Below are 23,434 nucleotides of genomic sequence, written 5' to 3'. Positions count from 1 at the left end.
CACACACACACACCCAAGTCTTGTATATTTGTAGGCCCAAAAGTTTTATTTATATGTAAAGCAACCAACACTGCTGTTTTGATGTCAGTTTGTTAGCAAACCTAAATATTGTGATTCATATCGTGCATCATAAATGCCTTAAAGTATCATGATTATGATATTTTTGTTGTATCAGCCACCCCTGTATTGAGTGTTAAAATATTAGAAAGATTACGGCAAAGGTAGGACTAAGCAGTCGATCCTCTTTCGACTTCATTCATATTAAAGCTAAGCCTGAGTGATGTGATTGTAATAGCGGTATCATTGTGATAAATTACGTCACAGTACGCTTTTCTGAAATATCATGGACACGGTGATGACTGACTTATAATTAAAATTATACGATTACAATTAATGATATGATGTGTTATATTGCCCACACCCCTACTTTAATTGAATCTACAAAAAAAATTTTTTTTAAACTCTATTTCAATTTTGCTCCAATTCAGTTTGTCCAAATCCTGATTTCTTCAATCAGCCATGTTCTAGATAAGCCTTTATTCTTCTGATCAGCTTAAGTGTCATTTTGTGAATGGTATAAATTCATCAGTGTTGATTAATTCTCTTTTCCACACTACTCACACAACATATGGCCTGACTCAGCTCTTGCCATCAGTGGAATCTCGGTTTATAACAGGAGGCACAGTGAGTGAGACAAATGTTCTGAGTAATGGATTCATGTTATTAGAGAGACGATTATTGTATTATGTCTTTGTTTCTTCTATACATACATATATAATCTCCCTCTGTCTCTTAAGAGCTATGGGTTAACTCTTTCACGTGAGACGAATTTAATACAGTTTTATTTGTCAAGATTGCATTGGCAAAATCCGATTAAAATGGCATAGGTCATCACGTCTTTGCTGTTGTGAGCTTATAAAGCTTGAACTGGGGGATGGGTAAATGAAACGAGGCTCTATTGTCTCCCATCTTGACTCATCATGGCTAATGATGAACTGTGACGAGATTAAGAGGCACGACAAAAGATTGGAACACGACATTTTGTTCATCTTAAACAAAATGCCATCGAGTGCTAAGACAAAAAAAAAACAGGATTAGATGGATGGGGTGGTGTATACTGTGTCGCAGAGCTCCGTTTTATGAATCCATTCGATTCATAATTCTTAAACTTCACACACAATGCTGAGGAAGGATTCCTCCAGTGAATGCTTGCCGGTGTCGGCGTTACTCCACTCTTAGTCATGTATCCAGGGCTAAGAAGGCTAAACACTCTATAAATAGATAGTGTGTTTTGCTATGTCTCATCACTGCAGTTGATGCAGGGAAGTCTGGGAAACAGCTTGGAGCTGGTTGCGTAACATACCGAGTGTCCCCCTGATGGAAACCTTTCGCTTGTAGATTAAGCGTAGTAGGACAAAACGGTTCTCTGAGTGCAAATTAATTAAGAGTCATTTTCTCCACTGCAGACGTTAATGAAAATTAAAAGCACTTGCACCAACAACAATGCTGTACCTGTAGCAGAATGAATAAATAAATAAATAAACAAACCTCATTGGTCACATACAGTAATCAGCTCTAACACCTACTTAGTGCAATCCATCCGTCACGCCTATGAAGTCTCTAAAGTGTAAAACCCACAGCATGGTTCACACCCCGAGGCTCATCCTAGAGCTTTCAGCACTCGCAGCTCTGAAACGTCCATTCTACTAGATGTCGTCGTGCATAATTTGCACGCCAAACAAGTGCGACTTTTTTTTCTTTTCTTTAACTTTCATACAAATAAACGGTACAAACGTTAACGCTGTCCCTCCCCCACTCTTATAGAATATGTCACTTTGGCTTGTGTTCGAAATTTCTGCACTTTTCAGACCCATCATGATCATCTACTTCCTCAGACTCTTCTCGAGAGAGAGAGAGAGAGAGAGAGAGAGAAAAGTTTAACTGTAGAATTCCTACGCGCTCTCTGGTTGTCCCTCTGTGGAAACCCATAAACGATCTATGTACAGACGGGTAAAACATTAAAGGAAAAACCAACATAAAGGGTGTTGGTAAGGTTTTGGGGCATTATGAGCCACCAGATTAGCTTCAATGCACACTGGTGTAGATGCTATAAGTCTCTGGAACTGTACTGGAGAAATTGATTCCTGTGACATGTTGGTCCACAATCTTCCATAAGGTAGAGATGGTGACTGCAAAGGCCATAGCTAACATCTCATGAAGTATGCTAGCATTACAAATTCAATATCATTAGATAACGGTAGCTAATGATGAACCAAATAAATCTCAATGACTCCAAATACAGTAGTCGGTGGGGCCAGGAAACGGTTCGCTTCTGCGTTCACGAAAATCCCTTACGCTTGCCTGACGTTGTACTCGTTGTCAATCCTCGCTGTTGACGGAATGAACTTCCACATTTCCCCGAGAGTGGCCGTACTAATCTTTTTGTTCTTACTATCATATTATCACGGTGAGATTTGCCAAGGAGTTCAGCCTCACATCACGGAGAACCATGTTCACTAATAACAACTAGTCTTTTCCTGTAAATCTAAATGCAGATGTCACTTTAGACACTGAGCCAGATGAGCAGTTTTGAATGAATGAATGAACCGTCTATCAAAGTAATGTCACACTGATCCAAGCCAAGCTCAACAGCGCCAGATTAGCGTTTTTATAAACTTCCCGGAACAGTGTAGGACATTATTCGCCTAAACGTGTCATGCAGTACAACGTCTGGCAACATTTACACTCGTTTTTGTACAGTTTCTACACTCTGAATCATATCGGTGTACGTGAATAACTATGCATATGAATATTTCTTGGTTCGGTCGTTATTGTTTGCCTGTTTATATTCCTCTCACTTGCACTTAATGTTCCTTTCAAAAGCATTTCATGTTCACGCACAATTCTTGTAGCAGGTCAAAAGTCAGTGCAGAGCGATTAAGCTGTCACACGATAAGGGGAGACGAGCCCTGGGGGTGGTGAGGCAAGTTGTTTTTCTCAGTGTTGTACACCATGTGACTTGACTTTAAAGAACTCGGTGTTGTGCACATGCGAGCAAGTACTTCAACCACATGTTGTTTTGCACCACGTCAAACTGTTGTGGTCTTCTGTGGTGTAGGAGGATCTTCAGCTCCGAGAAACTTCACAGCGGTTGTAATTGGGAGCACGTGCACTTGTTTTAACTGCTGCTGTCTGAAATCCATTTACTGTTGCACCAGTGGCCTTTTGTGGTGAAATACTCCTTTGTGAAATACTCCTTTTGAATATTTAAATATGTGCTTGCATCAGAGACGATGAGAAATGTCTCAAGACGTCGATCTGATAAGATAAGATGGAGGTGGGTACACGGATAACATCTGCTGAAATCGGACAGATTTCTACGTACTGTTAATGTACTCTGTACCAGTTTATTACATGGTGTGATGATACCGAGCAATTCTGAACCAACATGAATCATCGTTTAACCCTTTCTGATGTAGTATATACCGTAAGCCTACACTTTTAGAGGGAAAAAAAATAAACGAGTTCTACTAGTGCAAATTGTCCAGATTCTCCATCAGTTGGTGAGAAAAATACAAGCTTCTGCTTCTGACTATTCACCACAACATGTCACTTACACTATTGATCTGTAAAGACAGTCCCTGAAGGAACATCTGACATTAATGAAGGAACATCTGACATTAAATATTCCGTACATCCATCCATCCTCAACCGGGTCTTAGGGCAGCAGCTCCAGCAGGGGAGCCACATTAACCAGCACCGACTGGGGGATCCCGAGGCGTTCCAAGGCCAGTGTGGAGATATAATCTCTCCACCTAGTCCTGGGTCTTCCCTGAGGTCTCCTTCCAGCTGGACATGCCTGGAACACCTCCCTAGGGAGGCGCCCAGGGGGCATCCTTACCAGGTGCCCGAACCACCTCAACTGGATCCTTTCAACGCAAAGGAGCAGCGGCTCTACTCTGAGTTCCTCTCGGATAGCCGAGCTTCTCACCCTACGTTAAATATTCTGTTGGTATATTTGTCTTTAGCCCTAATATGGTCCTGGCCATTTCCCATCCACCAGCCATGAGCATGATCCATGAGCTCACAGACGCCCATGATTGGTTAGTATCACTGTAATTGGCAGGAGAGAGAGCACGAGAGAGAGCGAGAGCGCATATGCCCCTCCCACCCAGAGAACACAGCCAATTTTGCTCTCTTGGAGGCCACTCCAGGCTACAGATGGCTGTGGCATTGTTGGGATTCAAACACTCAATCGTCCGACAATGGTGCAAATGCTTTCCCATTCTGCCCGTCAAACACAGTGCAGGGGCACCACTCAGGAGCTCGGTATAAAAATAAATCTTAAGTTCCATTTAGCAACCTCAGGAGTGTTTTTGGTTTGTCCCTTTTTAACAAGCCAAGTGTTTCCTTTTCAGGGGATTCCAAGAAGAACCTCTTTAGCCCTTCAAAAGTTAATTACCTCACTGTGCATGGATTCCAGACAATACTAGAGTAAATCTCAGGGTCCAGTAGTATACGCTAAATCTGACTAGCGTTAGTAACTGATGGGAGATTCTTCTTGACTTGATGTCTTTTGTATTATGTCACACAGTAAATAGATGAAACGTGACCTGCTGCTGTTACGAAACCTTACTTTGCGTGTTCTTTTCGATCTGTGGTTGTATAATTGCACATTCAGCTGAGCCCCTTATACATGTTGACTAGAGCTGGCTGTTCAGACGGTTTGCTAAGCGCATGTGACTTCCTCCGCGTGGCAGACATTGTGCATCAGCGTTTTTCGCAGCGATCCTTCAAGGAGGAGTTGTCATGCCTCTATCAGCTGGAAAGTTGTGCAAGACTGAAAGACTGAGCTGGGATTTTCTGCCTCGAAGCAGTTTCAGGTTCTGTTTAGACTCTGAAATCTAAACCACTGTCTGTGTTGAACAGTATGGGAACGTTGCTGTGGAAACACTTAGGATTGATCCAGATGATCTGAAACCAACTTGGTGTGTTTCATTACCTGAACAGTATATTGCGCTGACGTTTGTTCTCGACTTTCTAAACAGTTTGTTCTTTAGAAGAAGAAGTGGCTCGATTTTTAATTATTGTCCATGTACAGGGTATTCTGGTGGATTTTGGGTTGCTTTTGATTTCTGCCGCAGCTTGCGGTTTGGTCGTTTCACGGGGCCAGCTGGTGTAAGTGGACTTCAACGAAAGCTTGTAACTCAATTTCCAACTGCTGACTTATGAAACTACCAAACTTCAACTTGGAATTCCTGCTTAGAAAGTCAGGAAGTCGTCTTCAAAGCCATGTTCACTACATGACGTGGTTTCGACATGGCCGCTCACAACATCAACAGAGAATAAAATATCCCTTCTCTACTCTTAAATAAGTTTATAGTAGTAGTATAAACTCTCGTAGTTGCTTACAGTGCGCAGTGTCGTGGTGTGAAAGTCGCACTTGAACGCTTGAAAATGACATCATTCCAAGTTCAGGCGTCCGAGTTGAGTCAAACGCATGCAGCGCTACTTGTTTGTTTTGACGATATGTTGCGTGGTCTTCTCGTTTTCCAACTTATTCTTTTATCTATGACAATTTAGTAATTATGTGATGCTATTTTAGGCCTTGGATGAGGAACTGTTTTGGGAAATCGCATGTTTTTTATACTGCTTGTCCACTGGATGTGTTTTATTGACCATTAGTGTTGGGGTTGCCTGACTTTTTTTTTAAAATTTATTTTATTTTGAATGGCTGTTGGGTGCAGACCTGGCAACCCTGGTTAAAATAGTTTTTGAGCATCTTATTTTTTTTTTTTTTGTTTACAATTACTACTGATCAGTAGTTGGTCATCCTGGTTACTAGATTTAGTACAGTATCCTGCTTGTGTCTGTATTTAAATAAGGACATCTGATCCTCCCTCCCCTTGTGTGTCTCTGTATTTCTGCATGAGTCATCCTGCACCAATTAGATTTGACCTGGAGCCAAAGTTTTACTGTTTAGACCCTACACCCCGTCCAAACCCCAACAACCCAAACACTAACCTTGATTTAATATCAATTATAAAGTGGAGTTCTGAAATTGAGTATTATGCTACTTAAACGTAATACTCACAGCTCGCATGTTTATATCTTATGATCTACTGTATTTTATAACCATTTTTTTTAAATGATGATGATGATAAAATGTGGGAAAAGGGAACCTTGATGTTTCAATTGTTGCTGAATTGACAGGACGCTTCATATCCTGTGTGTGTGTGTGTGTGTGTGGCCCAGAGAAAAGAGGCATGGTCAGCAGTATTTTCGCTGACTTTAGCATTTTTTTCCACATAAAAATCTTCGTTTCAGCAGACCTACTGCTTTGTCGCTCGAGTTTGTAGCACTCTTGAGTACTAGCCCATATTCCAACCCAGATACCTGCCCTTTCAATTATATCATTTCTTTTCTAAATCCAGGGAAACCTGTTGAAGCCTCAGTTCGTGCTAATCACACGTACGCTAGAAAAAGTTCCGGGAAGATTCCTTATTAACGTTTCCAGGAACTGCATGAGCTCTTTCTCAAAGTCTCAGCACAGGACCAAAGTCCTGATCCTGCGATTAAGAGTCATAAGAACCGTGTGACCTTTTAGCCTGTGCTGAATCATGCAATAGTGCACATCAGATTAGCGTTCATGCTCCACACGTGAGCCTTGAATTCACTGCTTTACAGCTGAATTACGCCATGAGCCATCTTCACTCTGCTGTCATGCTGAACGTTGCTGTCGTGATCCTTTTCCTTATTACATGGTTAAAGGGCAGTGCCCAGAAATTTCTAATCAGCAGGTTTTATAGCTGCGTAACTTTTTATGGCCCTGTACATAATGTATTAGTGACATGTTTGAGGAGAGCGGGGACGAATCGACGGGTCGACGAATCTCCAGAGAAAGAAATCTTAAGGTGTGACGTCTGGAGATTTATGTGGAAAAAAAGTTGGCACCTACACGGCCAAAGCGTGTGAATGCAAATCCGAATGAAGATGAGAAAACTTGTAAAACAACGACTTTTAATATTGGATAGACGTTCCATTCATTTTCCATACCGCTTCTCGTAGACAGGCTCGTGGGAAGCCTGGAGCCTATCCCAGGGGACTCTCGGGAAGGCAGGGGACACCCTGGACGGGGTGCGAACCCATCGCAGGGCGGAATCGCACACATATTCACGCACACGGTACAGACAGTTTATAGATGCCAATCAACCTCATGTCATTGGACTGAGGGAGGAAACTGGAGTACCCGAAGGAAACCTCCAAAGCAGGGGGAGAACAAGCAAACTTCACGCACACAGGGTGGTGGCAGGACTCGAACCCCCAACCCTGGATGTGCGAGGCAAACGTGAGATAACTATCCAGTATAATAATCAATTTACAATAACATTCTGGTACTATAATTAGAAGCTTGTAGCTTTTACTACAATATCATAAGCTCTGCATGTCAGTTTATACACCTTAGCAAGTTGTCCGATGTGACATGTTACGCCAAAGCCTTTGTGTAATTTGGAGATAAACCAATGCCTTTTCTTTTCCAGACTGGGTGCGAGTACATGGTTTTTGTTTTGACGGTGTACCCTAACCTTACGCCACAGAGTATCACCTGGTATCGGATATCGGTATCGGGGCATCTTTATTCTAATACGAGTAAAAGAGTTCAGTAAGAAGATTCTGCTCACCTCAGAGTGACAGAGAATTGACCTCAGAGCTCAAAATCACACAAAACAGCTATGTAGTTTGAGTTAGCGCGTCTGGTGTTGGACATATGACCCGTGTGAGAACTTTAGCCACGTGACAACTTACCCCACTCTCCCCTTATGCTGCGTTATTGAGCACTAAGAGCATCAGAGTCAGGAAGCGCTATGTAGTACTGATACAAACAGTGCTATCCTTCGTTAGCAGCCATTTTCTAGCACTTTCTCAGATTAACAGTCGGTACCAAATGTGGCAAGTGATCAGGTTGATCACTAAAAATCAAAACCGAACTACTGGCGTTTAGATTTAGTATCTCACCAGAAGATTCCACAGATTTACTTGACATTATAAAAGCAAACTTATAAACATGATAAATGGCTTTATCAAATAATCCTTTCAGAACCATTCGCTGTTGAGAGATTACACACTGACATTATTCCAAGCTTTCGATCAACAACAACAACAACAAAAAACAACCCTGAAAGGGTTCACTAGTGTTGTGAGTTTACTGATGCCTTCCCTTTACGCGACTTTGCAGACCTCCTGAGCCGTTCCCAGAACCATGACAACCCTGTCATGTCTGTTGGGATCTAATGAGTTGTTAAAAATGTGAAAGTTTAATCTTTAACCTAGAGCAAATGGCACAAGTAGATATGTGCTATAAAGCACAGCTGAACGCTTTTAACGTGACATTCTGACATTACCCTGTGGTGGTGCTAGCGGATAAACGCTGTGTGTGAAGTATTGTGTACGTGACCTCTCCGTGCACACGCACTACACTCTTCCAGAGATTTCGGATCGTAGGAAGCTGTAAAACGCGTCGCGAGACGTGTCCCAAATGATACGAAGAGAACGTTTTATTCAAATAAATCCAGAATAAATTGTATTTGTGAAGCCATGATAAACATCTCAAGGTGGGTGTGTGAAGGAGAAATCACTACGTACAGATCATTTCAGTGTATTATTTATGCTTTAATAACTTACTGATTTTGGCTAGGACCCCCTTTGCTCTCCGAACAAGTGTCAAGTTCATGGAACCAGTTTGAGACGACTTTGTGACGTTTTAAGATGGTAAACTGTGGCTATAAAGAGATGTTCAAGGTCAGCTATGATGCTCTGATAGGTTTTAGGGTTCTAACGAGGCTCGATTTGGTATTAAGATGCCCAATGTGCGTCAAGAAAACATTCCCCACACCATTACTCTACCACCACCAGCCTGGACTGTTGACCCAGTGTGTGTGTGTGTGTGTGTGTGTGTGTGTGTGTGTGTGCCGTGCAGACATTTGAAGCAAAGGAGCAGGAGACCGTATACACGAACGGCAGCACTGGCCATATGAACATCAAAGAAGTGTCTAAGATGCGCGAGGTGGCCTTCGAGAAGCATCAGTCAGAACCACTGGTACTGTCCTGTCTTCAGTTCGACGTTTCTATCCATTTAAGAATCGTTCAAGATGTTTGTCATCAAGCTCACATTTATTTTTTTCCCCTCCGTTTCTATTCAGGGTGTGACTCTCAAACTAAACGAGAAACAGAAGTGCATGGTGGCAAGAATATTACACGGAGGGATGATCCACAGGCAAGGTTTGTAATGCTTGACTTAGACTTTAAATTTAAAGGTATTGGACAGATGTGTTTTATCCACTAAGAAAAAAAGGCAGAGGATAATCTGTAGTACATCTACGTAGGTTCCTTACATGAAGGAGATGAAATTGCTGAGATTAACGGTAGAAGTGTTGCCAATCAGAGTGTGGACCAACTGCAAAAGATTCTGGTTAGTATTTCTCCTGAAGCTGCCAGCGATATAAGGACGATCCATGCATGTACAGCTGTTCTTCGGAACGGTGCGCTCTTAATATACAATATTATTATTATTATCATTATCATCGCAGAAAGATACGGAGGGCATCGTCACTTTGAAAATCATCCCGAATCAGCAAAGTCGCTTCATGGTTTGTGAGGTGAGCAGAACTCTACACTGCTTCTATTTCGAGTCCTTTGTTTGTCTTTATGTTCGTATGTTTTCAACTTTACTCCTTTGGGTGAGAAATAAGCTCTATTCAAGTAAAAGCTTCTTGTTGTTGTTGTTGTTGTTGTTGTTTAATTTTATTTTTATTACACTGTAAAAAAAAAAAAAAAGGCAAGTGAAAATATCTTGAATATTGTCAAATTTATCTTGTATTTCCTAATATAAGAAACTATTTACAGATATCTGACTCATTTCAAGCTTGAAATAGTCTTGTTCTATTGGCAGATAACTATTTGTAAGTGTAAGTATTTATTTCTAGAAAGAAACAGAATTATCTGCCGACAGAAATAAGAAAGCTTGAAATCCAATAATAAGAAATAATTTGCAGTGGGGGAGCACGGTGGATTAGCGGTTAGCACGTCCTCCAGGGTCGGGGGTTCGAGTCCCACCGTGGCCCTGTGTGTGCGGAGTTCACATGTTCTCCCCGTGCTGCGGGGGTTTCCTCTGGGTACTCCGGTCTCCTCCCCCAGTAAAAACACATGCATGGTAGGCTGATTGGCGTGTCCAAAGTGTCCGTAGTGTATGAATGTGTGTGTGAGTGTGTGTGTGATTGTGCCCTGCGATGGATCGGCACCCTGTCCAGGGTGTACCCCGCCCTGTGCCCGATGCCCCCTGGGATAGGCTCCAGGTTCCCCGTGACCCTGAAAAGGATAAGCGGTATAGAAGATGGATGGATTTTGCAGTGATTTTACATTTATGTTTAAATTCTATTAACTTTTAACTAAAAGAAACTGCTTTCAAACACATGGTTTGTTCTTCATTAGGGGGCTCCTGTAATCCTGTGAATCAGGTGACTGTATTTAGTCATTTAGATACCAGTAGTGGCTAACCATAGAAAATCCCGCTTCCTCATTAAACACTACACTGCCTTTTTTTTTGTAACTGCTAACAAAGCTTTTCAATTCTGGTTTCATTTTATAAAAAAACAAAAAAACTCTTGTCATGATTGGCACAACAGGGCTGTTTCACTGCGTTGACACAGAGTGCATTCCGTGGACACGGTTAAAGGAATTTCAGAATTTCTTTCTCATTCGAGGTCAGTCGTTTGGAAAACGCCCTACTCCTGCCCTCGCTGTCCTAGCTCTAGTGACTTTACAGTGACACACTAAACCCGTCTGTCCTCCTCCGGCACTTTGTTCTCCCCAGGATGCGTAGAGGGCACTCATGAGCAAGTATTAGTGATGATTTGTTTTTCGTTTTGATTCGTTCTGAACAGAAACATTTACGTTCCTGCTCGAGCTCCACGCGCCTTCCGGTTTAGTTGGAAGAACGAAATAAAAGAACGCTTCTTTACATATGAAAGCCTTCTCCGCTCACAGGAAGACTATGGTAGAAATGGAAAAAAAGTAGCACTGCATTTAACCAGTAACTTCTACTTTGCACTGTGATTTTCTGCTTGCAAAATCGTACGGAAAATAATTTCTTCATAGATTATCCCGCCGTCGCTCCATCTCTGAAAACTCAGCTACAGCGGCTCTCTATCCTCATATTGTCCTGTACAGGAAGCGGCAGATTCTGCACAGGAAGAAAATCCTGAAACACTGGAATGAAAAACAGCACATTCTTTTGAAATAACGTTTTCACTCTCGAGCATTTTAGAGCAGTGGTCACCAGCGCTGTTCCTGGAGATCTACCACCCTGAAGACTTTAGCTACAAGCGTAATCGTTCCCGTCTGATCATCTGATCACTGCCTTGAGAAGTTCTCGATCCACTAAATTTTAAACTTTGGTTGGAGACGAAACCCGTATGAAGTTAGATCTCAAGGAAGGGGGTTGCTGACCACTGCTTTAGAGTCATTTGGTCTGCGCGTTTTATAATATATTTGTTACATTTTTGCTTTTTGTACAATGTAACATTTCTAATCCCTGCTCATGTGCACCCAATGTGAAGCCAAGAATGAGAAATGGGACACATCAGACGGTACCGCAAAACCACGAGTGCACCAATTACAAAGTCAGGAGTGTGATATCCCAAATAACGTCACAGCTGCCATAGGGTTGGTAAAAACACTGGAACAAACCTTAAACATTACAGAGAACTATTTATATCATTCTCATATACGCCCCAAGAATCTTCATTCACTGCTCAAACCACATCAACCATAGAGAACTAAATGTAGCTACAAGACTTTTTTTTTTTTTTTTAACAAGATCCTCCATGTTCTTCTAGAGTTCCTCCACTCCACTCCATCCTCATCAAACCATGTCTTCCTGGAGCTCGCTTTGTGCACAGGTGCATTGTCGCTCTGGAACAGTGTTTGGGATTCTTAGTTCTTCGGGAAATCGACGTTCTGTACGATCGAGTGCTTCAATATTTCGCGCCAGCAGTTTGGATACGAAGCACGTATGGGTGTGAAGATCAGGTGTCCACAAACTTTTGGCCGTATAGTGTATACGAACGTAGTGTAGAACAGTCCTAACAAGGCCATTATGAGCTTTTATGTTTCCACGTCACTCATGTTCACTAGTCATTAAAGGTGCTCAGATGTTTAGGACCTGACCACGAGATCGGTGTCGAGTCACTGAGCACAACCACGGCGAGTGTTTTTAATAATCTATTGTTTGTCTTACTCTAGATGTACATGAGGGCTCAGTTCGACTACGACCCTGCCAAGGACGAGCTCATCCCATGCAAAGAGGCCGGCCTTAAATTCAAAACCGGTGACATCATCAAGATCATCACCAAGAAGGATCCGAACTGGTGGCAGGGCAGGGTGGACAATTCAGGCAAAGACTTTGCCGGGCTCATACCGTCCCCCGAACTTCAGGAATGGTACGGGTGTTATAACGCCACTGTAATTTAAATTAGAATGATATATCAACTTGAATGTAAATTGATATTTGACGTTATCCATGATCAGTGAAGTAATCATTCGGCTTTATTTTTTTATGCTTTTATCTTTTCCCAGGCGTGTGGCGAGCAAAAGTAAGCGCAGCGATGAAGCCGGTCCGTCGTGTAGTCCTTTTGGCAAAAAGAAGAAATGCAAAGACAAGTATCTGGCGAAACACAGCTCTAGTAAGTATCCCATCAACCTTTTATAAGGATTTCTAACACAATTATGAATCTTACCTGGACCTTTTTTTTTTTTTCCCTCCAGTCTTTGATCAGCTTGATGTCATTTCTTATGAAGAGGTTGTGCAGCTCCCTGCATTCAATCGAAAAACGCTGGTACTCATAGGTCAGTACGGGCACGGAGAGGGCGCACGTTCCGGAGAACGTGACACCGACGTGTTGTGCGGAACTGCGACGAGCATTAATTCAACTGTGTGCGTCGCACTGATGCGAAGTCATACTTCTGTCTTTTTTTTTTTCCTCCTCTGTGTAGGTGCTCCTGGTGTGGGAAGGAGTCACATCAAAAGTTCGCTGCTGACCAAATACCCAGAAAAGTTCGACTACCCTGCACCTCGTAAGTGGTTTATACAGGACGACGTTTTGGCGAGCTGTAACAGTAAAGGTGCAAACCGATCCGATTTGCTCTCCGTACTTCCGTTCCGCTCGGACCAAATGAGGTCTGTTTTTTGGAGACGGTCAGCAAACACGTGTCGGTAGAGAAGTGTAAAATAACAGATAGTACACAGGACCAGGAACAACCACCAAGCCATAGACAAATTAAATGGCACGACATGACAAGACAAGGCCGGAATTCAGGCACAAGTTCGATTGACGTTTCGTTCCGATCACATCTCACACAGTGTGATTTTTCAGGTTATTTGGAGGAAGAAGAAAAAAACCTTTATAAGACAGTAAATCTGATCTCTTCTCAATATTTTGTGTTTGATCTGTAAGCGTAAACTTAAACGTACGCGATGTAGAACGAATCGGCTTTTCTCTATATACGGCATCTATCTACACGAGCTAATGTCCCAGAGGTACATCCTTACCTACAGTCTGAGGGTAAACGTAATTATCAGCACGGATATACACTGTGTTTATTCCAATTAGTCGAAAATAAAGCATTGATCGACATTTTGAATCAGATTTGAGGCGCTGTATAAAGTACCAATAAAAAACATCTCGTAATTCAACCAGACACGACGAGATCTCCGAGGAAAGACGAAGAAAACGGACAGGAATATTATTTCGTCTCCGACGACGAGATGACCAGATGCATCGTGGGGAACGAGCTCCTGGAGTACGGAAGTTTTCAGGGCAGCATGTTCGGCACCAAGATCGAGACCATCCAGAAGATCCATGAGCAAGACAAGATTGCACTGCTGGACGTCGAACCTCAGGTAGACCCGAACAAACCGCTTCTTTGAATGAAGGAACGCTGTGCGTTTCATTGCTCAGTGAAGTGCTTCCAGAGGAGCAAACTTAAGGAACCATTTAAGGTGCTGGAACCTTTTTCTCTCCAAGGCTGTTTTCAGAGATTTTGCACAAGAGCTCGATTGATCATTTTTTGTTTTGAATTGGATTAGTTCTTATTGACTTTTGTTTTTCCCCCAGCACTGTAGGTCAACCGATTTTAGTGGTTTTATTTTAATATGAATACATTTGATCAGTAATGATAGCTGATAAAAATGCTCCACTGAGGCCATACTTTACAGCAAGCTCAATCAACCATTCTACCTGATGTTATACAGCTATCTGGAGCAAAAATCACATTCTAGACCCATTTGTTAATCTCTGGGATGAAATGTATTCCTTAAAAAATGTTTATTTAAACCTGTAATCTTCTTTCCCCTCACACACTTAAACACGGTTTTCTTTCAGACGCTGAAACTCCTCAGAACAGCCGAGTTCGCTCCCCTGGTCGTGTTCATAGCACCAACCAACACGGGCAACCAGGTCAGCTGCATCTCCTTTCCCAATGTTTTCTATTCATCCGGTACCAAAACTTCACTTTAAAGCTTTTTTTTTTTTTTTTTTTTTTTTTTTTTTTACACGTTCAGTACCTTTTTTAAATCGACGCATGAACACCCGAACGATGTAAAAATCGAACGGATATCATTGTTAATCCGCCACAATAACCCGCTTTCTATCTCCACGCCACAGTCGGAAGCACTGCAAGCCATCCAGAAGGAATCGGACACCATTTTCAGCACCTACCGCCATTTCTTCGACGTGATCCTGGTCAACAACGACGTGGACGAGTGTGTGAAAGGTGTGGAAGAAGCCTTGGAGAGCGCCTCCTCCAGCCCACAGTGGGTTCCCGTGTCCTGGGTCTACTGATGCCCACACGTTGATCCCATCACCTTCACGTTGAATAAAGAACCCACACTAGTGTACACCAGGTGCAATACCGAGTCACAAGACTAAACTCACGTTGTCCGTCAGTTCAAGCTGCTAACCCCGGCTAAGGTGTATTTATAAATGTTTGTTTTATTAAAAGCAATAAGTTAGAGATTTTCCTTTCGGATATGAATCAGATACGAGTTAAAAAAAAAAAAAGAATAAAAATAAGCACTACACAGTGCCAGTAAACATCAGGTACGTGGTGCAGGACAAATGATGCAAAACGGACCACTACTGTGATAAACACCACGCCGTTCGCTCTCGAACGTGGTTTCAGTGTTGTGTTGTATTACCGTAATACCACAGAACCCCAACACGTTTACATGTGCTGTATTAAGGGGGGGATAAAAACAAAATAAAACAGGGAAACGACGTCAAGCGGTTGTTGGTGACTTTTCAGTGTCTGTCGTTCTGGATGTAGATCATGATGGTGTTGCACTTTCGCGGTTGACTGAATAAAATATCCAACACTGAAAACCTGGAGTGTGTGATACTACATCGAACATGTTGGGAGTCATAGATGACAAAAGTACACGCATGTAGAAAAAACAAAAATTCTTATTTGATCCAACTCTTCTGCTTCAGGATTACAAGTTGATCCTCTGTTATATACATAATACAAAATAAACGCACATTCGTTAACGTACAAATAAAGGCAGAAGACTTGACTTTCACGTGTAAAAAAAAAAAAAAAAAAAATTGAGAAAAGGTGAAGAGGGAAAAAAAATAAAAAATTCTTAGCTTTGAAAGCTGCGAGCCACGTGTCAATATTCACGGTGACATTTTAATCAACAAGATGATGACGATGATGGGATGGTGAATCATTTTCAGAATAAAACTGAAGTCCAGAACATGATTTGCCTGCAGAGATTTCAGGTCTGCTCTGCCACACACACACACACACACACACACACACACACACACACACACACACACACACACACACACACACACACACTCTCTCTCAATGTTCATGCTTTTAAAGAGGCTAACTGGAGATCTTTAAAATCAGTCACTTGTTTGACGGCAGCGAAAGACCGGCCGAGGAAGGGAAGCAGGAGCAGGGCCGAGTTTATGGCTGATCCCCGGTGGTCACGTCACCTTGTCCTGACTTGGTGAGCTTTAACAGTCTGTTAGATCGGATCAGATTTTCAGTCCGAATCAGCCTCTTTCGCCTTCTTTTTCTTCTTCTTCTTCTTGGCGCTTTCTGTGACCTGCAAATGGGTTCGAACAACGGATATTAAAACGCGACGTCGTGCAATTCGGTCGAGCTCTTCGACACGACAGCCAACAGCGTTTGAGATTTGCCGCACCCCAACCAACCTAAACAGACCTGTCGGGAGTTTACCGAGCTAACGGCGAAGAGATTCCTTTTACTGACGGAGAATTCCAATTGGATTATAAAAGGCCGAGGAAGAGACGTCTCGTACCAAAAGGCTTCAAAACTCTTATACAATATACACAAATAAGTTTTGATCGTTTTCCTGGACACGATTAAGTATAAGATTAAAACGAAGATAATCGTATCAGTAGTGCTCACCTCTCCTTCCCCTTCTGCCGCTGCGTCCTCGGTGGCTTCTGCTGCTTCCGCTACTTCCTCAGCCAGCTTCATTTTCTTTTCTTTCTTCTTTTTCTTCTTCTCTTTCTTGACCTCGTCTGTCTTTGGGGTCGAGGGCACGGCGTCGCCCTCGCTTCCGCTCTCATCGCGTTTCCTCTGCACGCAAAAGATTAGCAGAAAATTCAATTCCAAACATAAGCTTAAAAACACAACAACCAAATAAGATAAATAAATTTAAAAAACACGACTAAAGCAACAAGCTAGTAGGAAGCTGACAGTTCACCTTTACTCCTGCCTGAACAGCGTCACCATCTTCAGCAGCTGCTTCTACCTTTACTTTGGGTTTACTGCTGGGAAAGGAAAAAAGAAAAAAAAAAAGCATAACGCGGTCAGAATGGCATAAAACGGACAGAAACTATGGTACGGTGAATCAGACGGGCACGCACACGAATAAACCAGTCTGAAGATCCATTTTAGCCATGTCCACAAAACCCACGGGCCTGTCACACATACTGCAGACAGAGTTCACGCGAGTTCTGCGTGTTCATGTAGCAGACAGACTCCCTCTAGAGTCACCGCAGGCTAAAAAGGGATAACAGTCTGCACAAACTGATGTAGAGAGACCTCCAAAACGAGCGGAACCCTCGTGCACCACAAACCGAGGACGACCGCCGGACACACGGTCTCATGGTGCCAATAATTCTGGACCTGACTCTACAAGCACCGCATTCAAGACCAAGGTTAAACACAGCCCCAAGGAGAACGATGCGTACCTGTAGTCCACGTAACCCTCCTTCCAGTCGGCCGGAGTGCTCCCGTTCGGCTTGCCGCGTTTATCTAGAAGGCCTTTCTGGATCATCATTTTCTTCTGACTGGCCTGAAAAGACACGTGCGAAATTTGCGACATCCTTTAAACAGAAGTTCGAACGTACAGAACGAGAGGTTTTAACGCACGTTTACGAATAAATAAAACACCTCTCTCGTCGGGCTTACCTTTGGACCCAGACCCCATTTGCGTGGGTACGTGTCTCTTTCCATGATGACCCTCTTGATCTTGGCCACGACGCCGTGGTCGCACGTAGAGATGACCGCCGTCGTCATCAGTGCTACAGCTACGAAAACAAACATGCTTTTTTTCTTTTAAAACCATTCATTTCCATTTAAGGAGGATCAGAATTAAAAACCAGAACCATCAGTCTCGGGTGATAGATACCAGGTCATCTTTGCACAGAGTGCTAATGCTGTCTATATATATCATCATGTGGTTGGGATTAAAGACCTCATCTACAAAGGGCAGGGTAAAAACACAGGTTAAAAATAATAATTAAAAAAAAACGCTATTGGTGTAAACGAGAATATCGCCACCAGCTCAAATGAGTATGCCAGTCCAGTAGGTGGCGATAGTACATCCGAGTGTTATGTAAAACGCCTCAAGGATAACATTAAGAGCTGCAAATGGAGCAGTAGAGATGGTGAAACACCAACACGGCTAAAGGTTTGTTATTTACTCGTCACTTAGTCATGGTCAGGCTTGATTTCATAGTACTACTTAAAAAGTAAACTTATCCCAAAAAAAAAAAATGTAATAAATCCATTTGCAGTGCAGTTTGTAGTTCAGGAGTGGTGGAGTTCTTACGACCCAAGAGGCCAGGATGTAGAAAGGAAAAAGAATTTACCCATGTGGATGAGGCCTAAGGTTAGAAGTCGAGTAACTACATTTATATGATGTTATTACCTGTACAAATGGCTTCTCCTTTAGTCGTGATGACGACGATGTCCTGGTTCAGTTCTATGCCATCTTCATACCGCAGCACACCCGGTAACATGATTTTAGCACCATAGCAAATAGCATTGACCTGATGGCAGAATAAACACGTGTCTCATATATACCAGAACCCATAACACACTCGCTTGCACTGCAAACAGAACGGAAAAGCAAGAACACACACCGCGCTGTCCTTCATGACGATCCTCTTGTGGCTGATGAGCAGCTTCTCCAGAGGGAAGATGACTCTTCTCAGGTAGGTCTCATCCTTGTTGTGATCAAACTGCCACTGAGCGTCTAATACGTCGTGCATGGTCACCATGCAGTCCTGCCAGATATTAATTCATTAATTCATGAGCACACATCACATCTCACACCTGAATAAGCATGGAGAATGTTGGGGGAAGATGTAGTAAAGCTGCACCACAAGCGCAACTCATCATCTGCTCATCTTCAGCCAGCTGATGTACCAAAGATTAATTAACAGGACTGGGGGGGAAGAAGCCCAGAACTGAACTCAACACTTTGGTCAGGTGCACAGTGAACCTGAATCAATACCACCGCACAACCTTAAGAGACGTACCATCTCGCCCAACACTCCAGACCGAACCCTCCTGAGCTCCTGCATCTGACCTCCAACTCCCAGCAGCAGCCCCAGATGAACACACAGCGTTCTGATGTACGTCCCTGCCTCACAGCTTACCCAGAAAATACCTGCAGTAGGCAAAAAAAAAAACTCTTCAGACGCCGTTCAGAGTTTCCCCATTCACGTCGGGAAAAGTCTAATGTCGGACAAGCCATCAGACTCGGGTGATAGATAGGAGGTCATCTTTGCACCAAAAATAAAAATGCTAATGCAATCTATATGACATCATATGGCTTTATTTTATCCAAAACTCTTAAAGCAGTGAACTTAAAAGATAGCTAAAGCTTACCGAGTCTTTTCTCCGGGTCGTATTCGATGAGCTTGCTCTCGTAGATGGTCCTGACTCGTAGCTGTCGCTTCACTGCGGCGATGAGAGGAGGCCTCTGGAACAGCGCTCCGGTGAGACACTCCAGAGCCTACACGGGAGAACCACATACACCAATTTAAACTACGCGATTTTCCACGATTTTTGAGCAGATATGAATAGATGGATTTGCAATACGAGATCAGCCCCATTAAGTCTTCCTCGGTGAATCCTGGCTCTCCAAACCCGCACGTCCTCCAGCATCAGCTACGACAGCAGAACGCTGAAGCAGCGACGAGAAGCCCGGCGGAGAGAGGAGCGCCTGGAGACACTCAGAGAATGGATAAACGGGTTCATCATTTCACGTCGACCCCCTTATGAACACGTACGAACACTTACCCTCGCGAGCTGATGTTCGTTCTCTACCGCATTGTGCAGCCGTACTATGCCCACGTACTCTTTGCCTGAAACACACGGCACAAGAGTACTGAGGAAAGGCCACTGGTTTTACTGAGCGAGGTCATGCTCACAGAATCAAGCAAGCTTCTAAAAAATAAATAAGTTTTTTTTTTTTTTTAAAGAGCTGTCTGGACTTGCTCCACACCAGACACCTTCACTATTACTGAAGGTTCAGTTCTCCGCAATCCAAAGCGAGTGCACAGAAAAATCCCACTCACCTGCGCTCTGCTGAGATTTGACTAATCGCGTCGCTCTGTCGATGCACACGATCAGACAGCCCGTGACTTTCGGGTCCAGCGTCCCGCTGTGGCCCGTCTTCTCCACACGCAGGATCCTTTTGATCCACGCAACCACTTCATGAGAGGACGGATTTGCTGGCTTGTCCAAGTTAATAAAACCAGATCTGGACAGAAAATTAAGAAAAGTCGCAGCCAAAATTATACCAAAATTTTTAAAAAATATATATATATACACAATTATCAAATCGGCAACCGCGTCGAAACTTTATTAGCAGCCATCAGTCTTGGGTGATAGATTAGGAGGTCATCTTTGCACAGAGTGCTAATGCTATCTAAATCACATCATGTGGCTTTGCCAAAACCCCGAGGAACACCACGGACAGATGAGTTTACCTGACGTAATCGTTAATGTTCCTCTTCAGGGGATTCGAGCCATGGGGCAGGGGTGTGTAGTGCGCTGTCCTGATGTTCAGCTTATCAAAATTCTAGATAGAAATACAACCGGACAAGAAACAAAAATAATAAAAATTCTGCCTTCAGAATAAATCACACGGTTAAAGTGACTTCAACTAGCGTTTTAAAACGGAGGCTTTTAGACGCATGTGATCAGACGTGTTCGCTCATCTTTGACGAGGCCAGTCTGGTCTCTCTGCACCTGATGACCTGAACCTCCAGCCTACTGAAACAGCAGAACACTGGACGAACAAGGCCACCAGAACCCCACGGTCCAGAACGGACCGAAGGAGCTGCAGAGGGTCTGGACCAGCCGCGCTCAGAGAATGGATGAACACTTTCATCATACGACATGCCGAGTCAACCTGCGCGGAGACAAAAACACGTTCAAAGTGAGGTTTACCTTGAGCAGCAAAGGCCACTGGGACGTGTCAAGTTTGGCAACCTTGGATTCGGGCTTGATGAGGAAATCTCCCGTTTCTTGGATTTCCTGTATATATAAAAAAAAGCCACTTATTAACACGAAAAAACAAACACTGAGGTTCATACTGAAGTGACATAAAACCGGGACTGTTTTTATGCCGAAACGTCTGCAGGACAGCGCAGTCCAGGGATTGAGAGACTATATATTTCGACCCCTACAGAAGGAACCCCACTGCTAAAGGTGGTAACTTCAGGAGGTAGTAAAGAAGTCTGATCACTTCAGATTGGACCACAGCCAGACCTTTCAACCGTAAAACCGCTTAAAATCGAGAATTATAATTACCCCGACTTCGTCATCTGAAATCTTCGCTTTCTTCTTCTTCTCTTTCTTAGCAGAAGAGACTGAGGAGAAAAGGAGGACATGTTTAACATCACAATGCCACAGTTTACCATCCTACAGTTCAGAAAGCAGGACAGTTTTAAAAGCTTTCCCAAAATAAATTCATGGGTTTAAAATGATCCACGATTAAAAAAAAAAAAAAAAAAATCAGCTTCATCAGAATGAAGCAGGAACAGTTAAGAGTCCAGGCCAAGATGGGCGCAAACACGTGGCTCACACAAGCACCACGTGGTGCACAGAAAACCCCTTTTTTTGTGTGTTCTTAAGTCATTTTTTTTTCTTTCAACACCATTTTATAAAATTAAAAAAGAGACACTTAATAATATGCAAATGTAGGTGTTTTTAAAATTTATTTACTGACCATCTGTGAACAAAGTTCCAATACGTAATTCGAACTTAGCAAACTTTAGAAGAAAAATCAAATTGCAAATACACACTTCATGTGAAGTTACACTTCCAAAACTTCGAAATGAGCTTCCTGACATATTAAAAGGCTTACATTTGTAAAAACTTTTTATTTAAGTCAAGCCTTAAATCTATCCACCGATGCAAAAACACGAGTATGTATAATACGGTTCTATAATAATAATAATAGCGGCGTTTTTATTTTCAAACACTAAAAACTGGTATATTTTCTGCAAAAATCCTGCTGAAATACATGCATATTGGTTTATATAAATCCTTTTGAAGGATAATGGACTTCTCACGCGCCATGCCGCTGCTTGCCTTACATTCAACACATCATGCTTCGATTAATATTTATTTAAAAAATAAATACACGAAACATGACCCGCATATTACACTGATACAAATCCTATGCTGCTTTTCTTTTAAAAAGGCGATAAAACAGTCGTAACACCATAAAAGAGAGTTTTAAAAATACCACGTACATTCACAGTCCGCCATCTTCCGTCTTGTGCGCCTGCGAGGAACACGTGGGAGTGTCTGCGCATGTCTGAAACACCGCCTCGCGGCCACTCTCGCAAGGTTCTGAAGTCTCGCGTTGTTTTGTAGTCTCGCGATGAAACGGTTGGAGAGCCTGGGGCGCCATGTTTGTTAGCTTGAAAGTAATTCGATATGAATTCCAGTTTGTTTTGAATCATATACACGTCACATTAAATAAAAAATACTTTCTCCCCGCTATGGTGTATTTAATGTATTAATTTGTAAACGTTTTCTCTTTTTTTTTTTTTTTTCAATTTTAAAGATTTGCCTTTTTAAAACATAAAATTCTATATTACAGGGTTACAGTTGTGAGAAAAATCAGACCCCTGTGATACAACTCTTACAGGCCGCACTAGCATTCAGCAATCATTATTTTTATTATTAATCATTATTAGAAGTTATCTGCTTAATAAGATTTCAGGTATTTAAGTCTACGTTGTTCGCCGAGCAACATACTGCTGAAATCTGGTAGGTAGGTATTAACCCTGTGAAGCCTGACATCAAATTATCTCTCTTTTTTTTATTGAAGTGTTTATTGGACCCTTTGACAAAATAAAAACAAAATAAAAAATATAATTTTCCTTTTGTATCATTTTTGATTCATCAGGCATTTATGGCAATTTATTGATCACAACAATGTTTATTTTAGAAACACAAACATATTGTTCATTGCATTTGGAACATTGGAGCATTTCAGTTTTTTGTTTTATTTAATTATTTTATTTAAAAAAAAGAATGACAGGAACGTTTTTACAACCTTTTTATTTCACCTTGGGATTGGCAAAAAAAAAAAAAAAAAAAAAAAGGTTCTATCCATGTTCAGGCAAAGATGGACTTTACATTTCCCATTGTAGACACGTATGAAGTGCAGTGCTTGCATCTCTGTCGGGTTTCCCATGTTGGGAAATGACCAATGCCATCCGTTTTCACATCAGGAAGCACACTGGAGTTAGGCCTTTTACGGGGGTGGGGTGCGTCCGGTTCTGGAGAGGATAGTGGTCTGCCACACTTGATTTTGCCCTTTCCTGCACTTGTGAGAGAAGTGCCAACAGAAGTCTGAAACCTTTGCAAGGTCATGCGTTTCATCCAGAATGCATTGGAGCATGCGTTGCTCCAGTTGCTTCTATAGAGGTTCCATGCATTGATGACTGCCACTGTGACAGAATGCCACCAAATGTACATATGCCATCTTCGGGATTTGAAGCTGAACTTGTAAAGTGCACACAGCATATGGGGCGGCTGTGGTTCAGGCGGTAGAGCGGGTTGTCACTAATCGTAGTGT

The 23,434-nt window shown here is 42.5% G+C and overlaps 2 protein-coding genes and 4 non-coding genes across 7 annotated transcripts in view; 1 reads left to right on the top strand and 5 right to left on the bottom strand.

Moving 5' to 3' along the window:
* mpp1 (MAGUK p55 scaffold protein 1) overlaps positions 1-15,128 on the top strand; it is a 16,519-nt gene extending 1,391 nt beyond the window's left edge. The window contains exons 2-12 of the mRNA XM_017492321.3: positions 8,978-9,097; positions 9,201-9,279; positions 9,384-9,469; positions 9,588-9,656; positions 12,301-12,497; positions 12,634-12,740; positions 12,823-12,903; positions 13,051-13,131; positions 13,755-13,957; positions 14,439-14,513; positions 14,721-15,128. Coding sequence (XP_017347810.1) covers positions 8,978-9,097; positions 9,201-9,279; positions 9,384-9,469; positions 9,588-9,656; positions 12,301-12,497; positions 12,634-12,740; positions 12,823-12,903; positions 13,051-13,131; positions 13,755-13,957; positions 14,439-14,513; positions 14,721-14,897 — 1,275 coding nt within the window. The 3' untranslated portion in view covers positions 14,898-15,128. The remainder of the gene's footprint in view (positions 1-8,977; positions 9,098-9,200; positions 9,280-9,383; positions 9,470-9,587; positions 9,657-12,300; positions 12,498-12,633; positions 12,741-12,822; positions 12,904-13,050; positions 13,132-13,754; positions 13,958-14,438; positions 14,514-14,720) is intronic.
* A 372-nt stretch (positions 15,129-15,500) lies between these two features.
* dkc1 (dyskeratosis congenita 1, dyskerin) lies at positions 15,501-22,187 on the bottom strand. Of its 2 annotated transcripts, none has more exons than XM_017492319.3 (15): positions 22,098-22,187; positions 21,151-21,209; positions 20,788-20,874; positions 20,325-20,416; positions 19,911-20,095; positions 19,633-19,697; positions 19,219-19,345; positions 18,867-18,997; positions 18,468-18,611; positions 18,254-18,374; positions 17,512-17,630; positions 17,292-17,395; positions 16,802-16,868; positions 16,501-16,674; positions 15,501-16,174 (listed from the first exon to the last, which is right to left on the bottom strand). In XM_017492319.3, exons 1-15 carry the CDS (start codon positions 22,111-22,113, stop codon positions 16,112-16,114), a joined length of 1,554 nt encoding a protein of 517 aa, XP_017347808.1. In that variant the 5' UTR covers positions 22,114-22,187; the 3' UTR covers positions 15,501-16,111. The 2 variants fall into 2 exon arrangements, with proteins under 2 accessions (XP_017347808.1, XP_017347809.1); XM_017492320.3 differs by having other exon boundaries at positions 16,802-16,865.
* On the bottom strand, positions 17,706-17,784 carry LOC124629183 (small nucleolar RNA SNORD83). Its single transcript, XR_006984093.1, has one exon. It is a non-coding gene; the product is annotated as a small nucleolar RNA SNORD83 (small nucleolar RNA).
* On the bottom strand, positions 18,676-18,814 carry LOC124629192 (small nucleolar RNA SNORA36 family). The gene has a single exon (XR_006984102.1). It is a non-coding gene; the product is annotated as a small nucleolar RNA SNORA36 family (small nucleolar RNA).
* Positions 19,079-19,163, bottom strand: LOC124629184 (small nucleolar RNA SNORD83). Its single transcript, XR_006984094.1, has one exon. It is a non-coding gene; the product is annotated as a small nucleolar RNA SNORD83 (small nucleolar RNA).
* On the bottom strand, positions 20,205-20,282 carry LOC124629182 (small nucleolar RNA SNORD83). Its single transcript, XR_006984092.1, has one exon. It is a non-coding gene; the product is annotated as a small nucleolar RNA SNORD83 (small nucleolar RNA).
* Positions 22,188-23,434: the final 1,247 nt, after the last annotated feature.

The sequence above is a fragment of the Ictalurus punctatus genome, chromosome 18, assembly GCF_001660625.3.
Source record: "Ictalurus punctatus breed USDA103 chromosome 18, Coco_2.0, whole genome shotgun sequence".
Taxonomy (NCBI): domain Eukaryota; kingdom Metazoa; phylum Chordata; class Actinopteri; order Siluriformes; family Ictaluridae; genus Ictalurus; species Ictalurus punctatus.
Note: the sequence above shows the minus strand (reverse complement) of the source record. Positions and strands in the feature narration are given on the sequence as shown.

Coding starts and splice junctions, on each gene's coding strand:
- dkc1 (XM_017492319.3), bottom strand. Junction 17,396..17,511: donor AATGGGGTCTGGGTCCAAAG/GTAAGCCCGACG, acceptor GTGTCTTTTCAG/GCCAGTCAGAAGAAAATGAT. Junction 16,675..16,801: donor CTGTTCAGGCAGGAGTAAAG/GTGAACTGTCAG, acceptor TTTTGCGTGCAG/AGGAAACGCGATGAGAGCGG.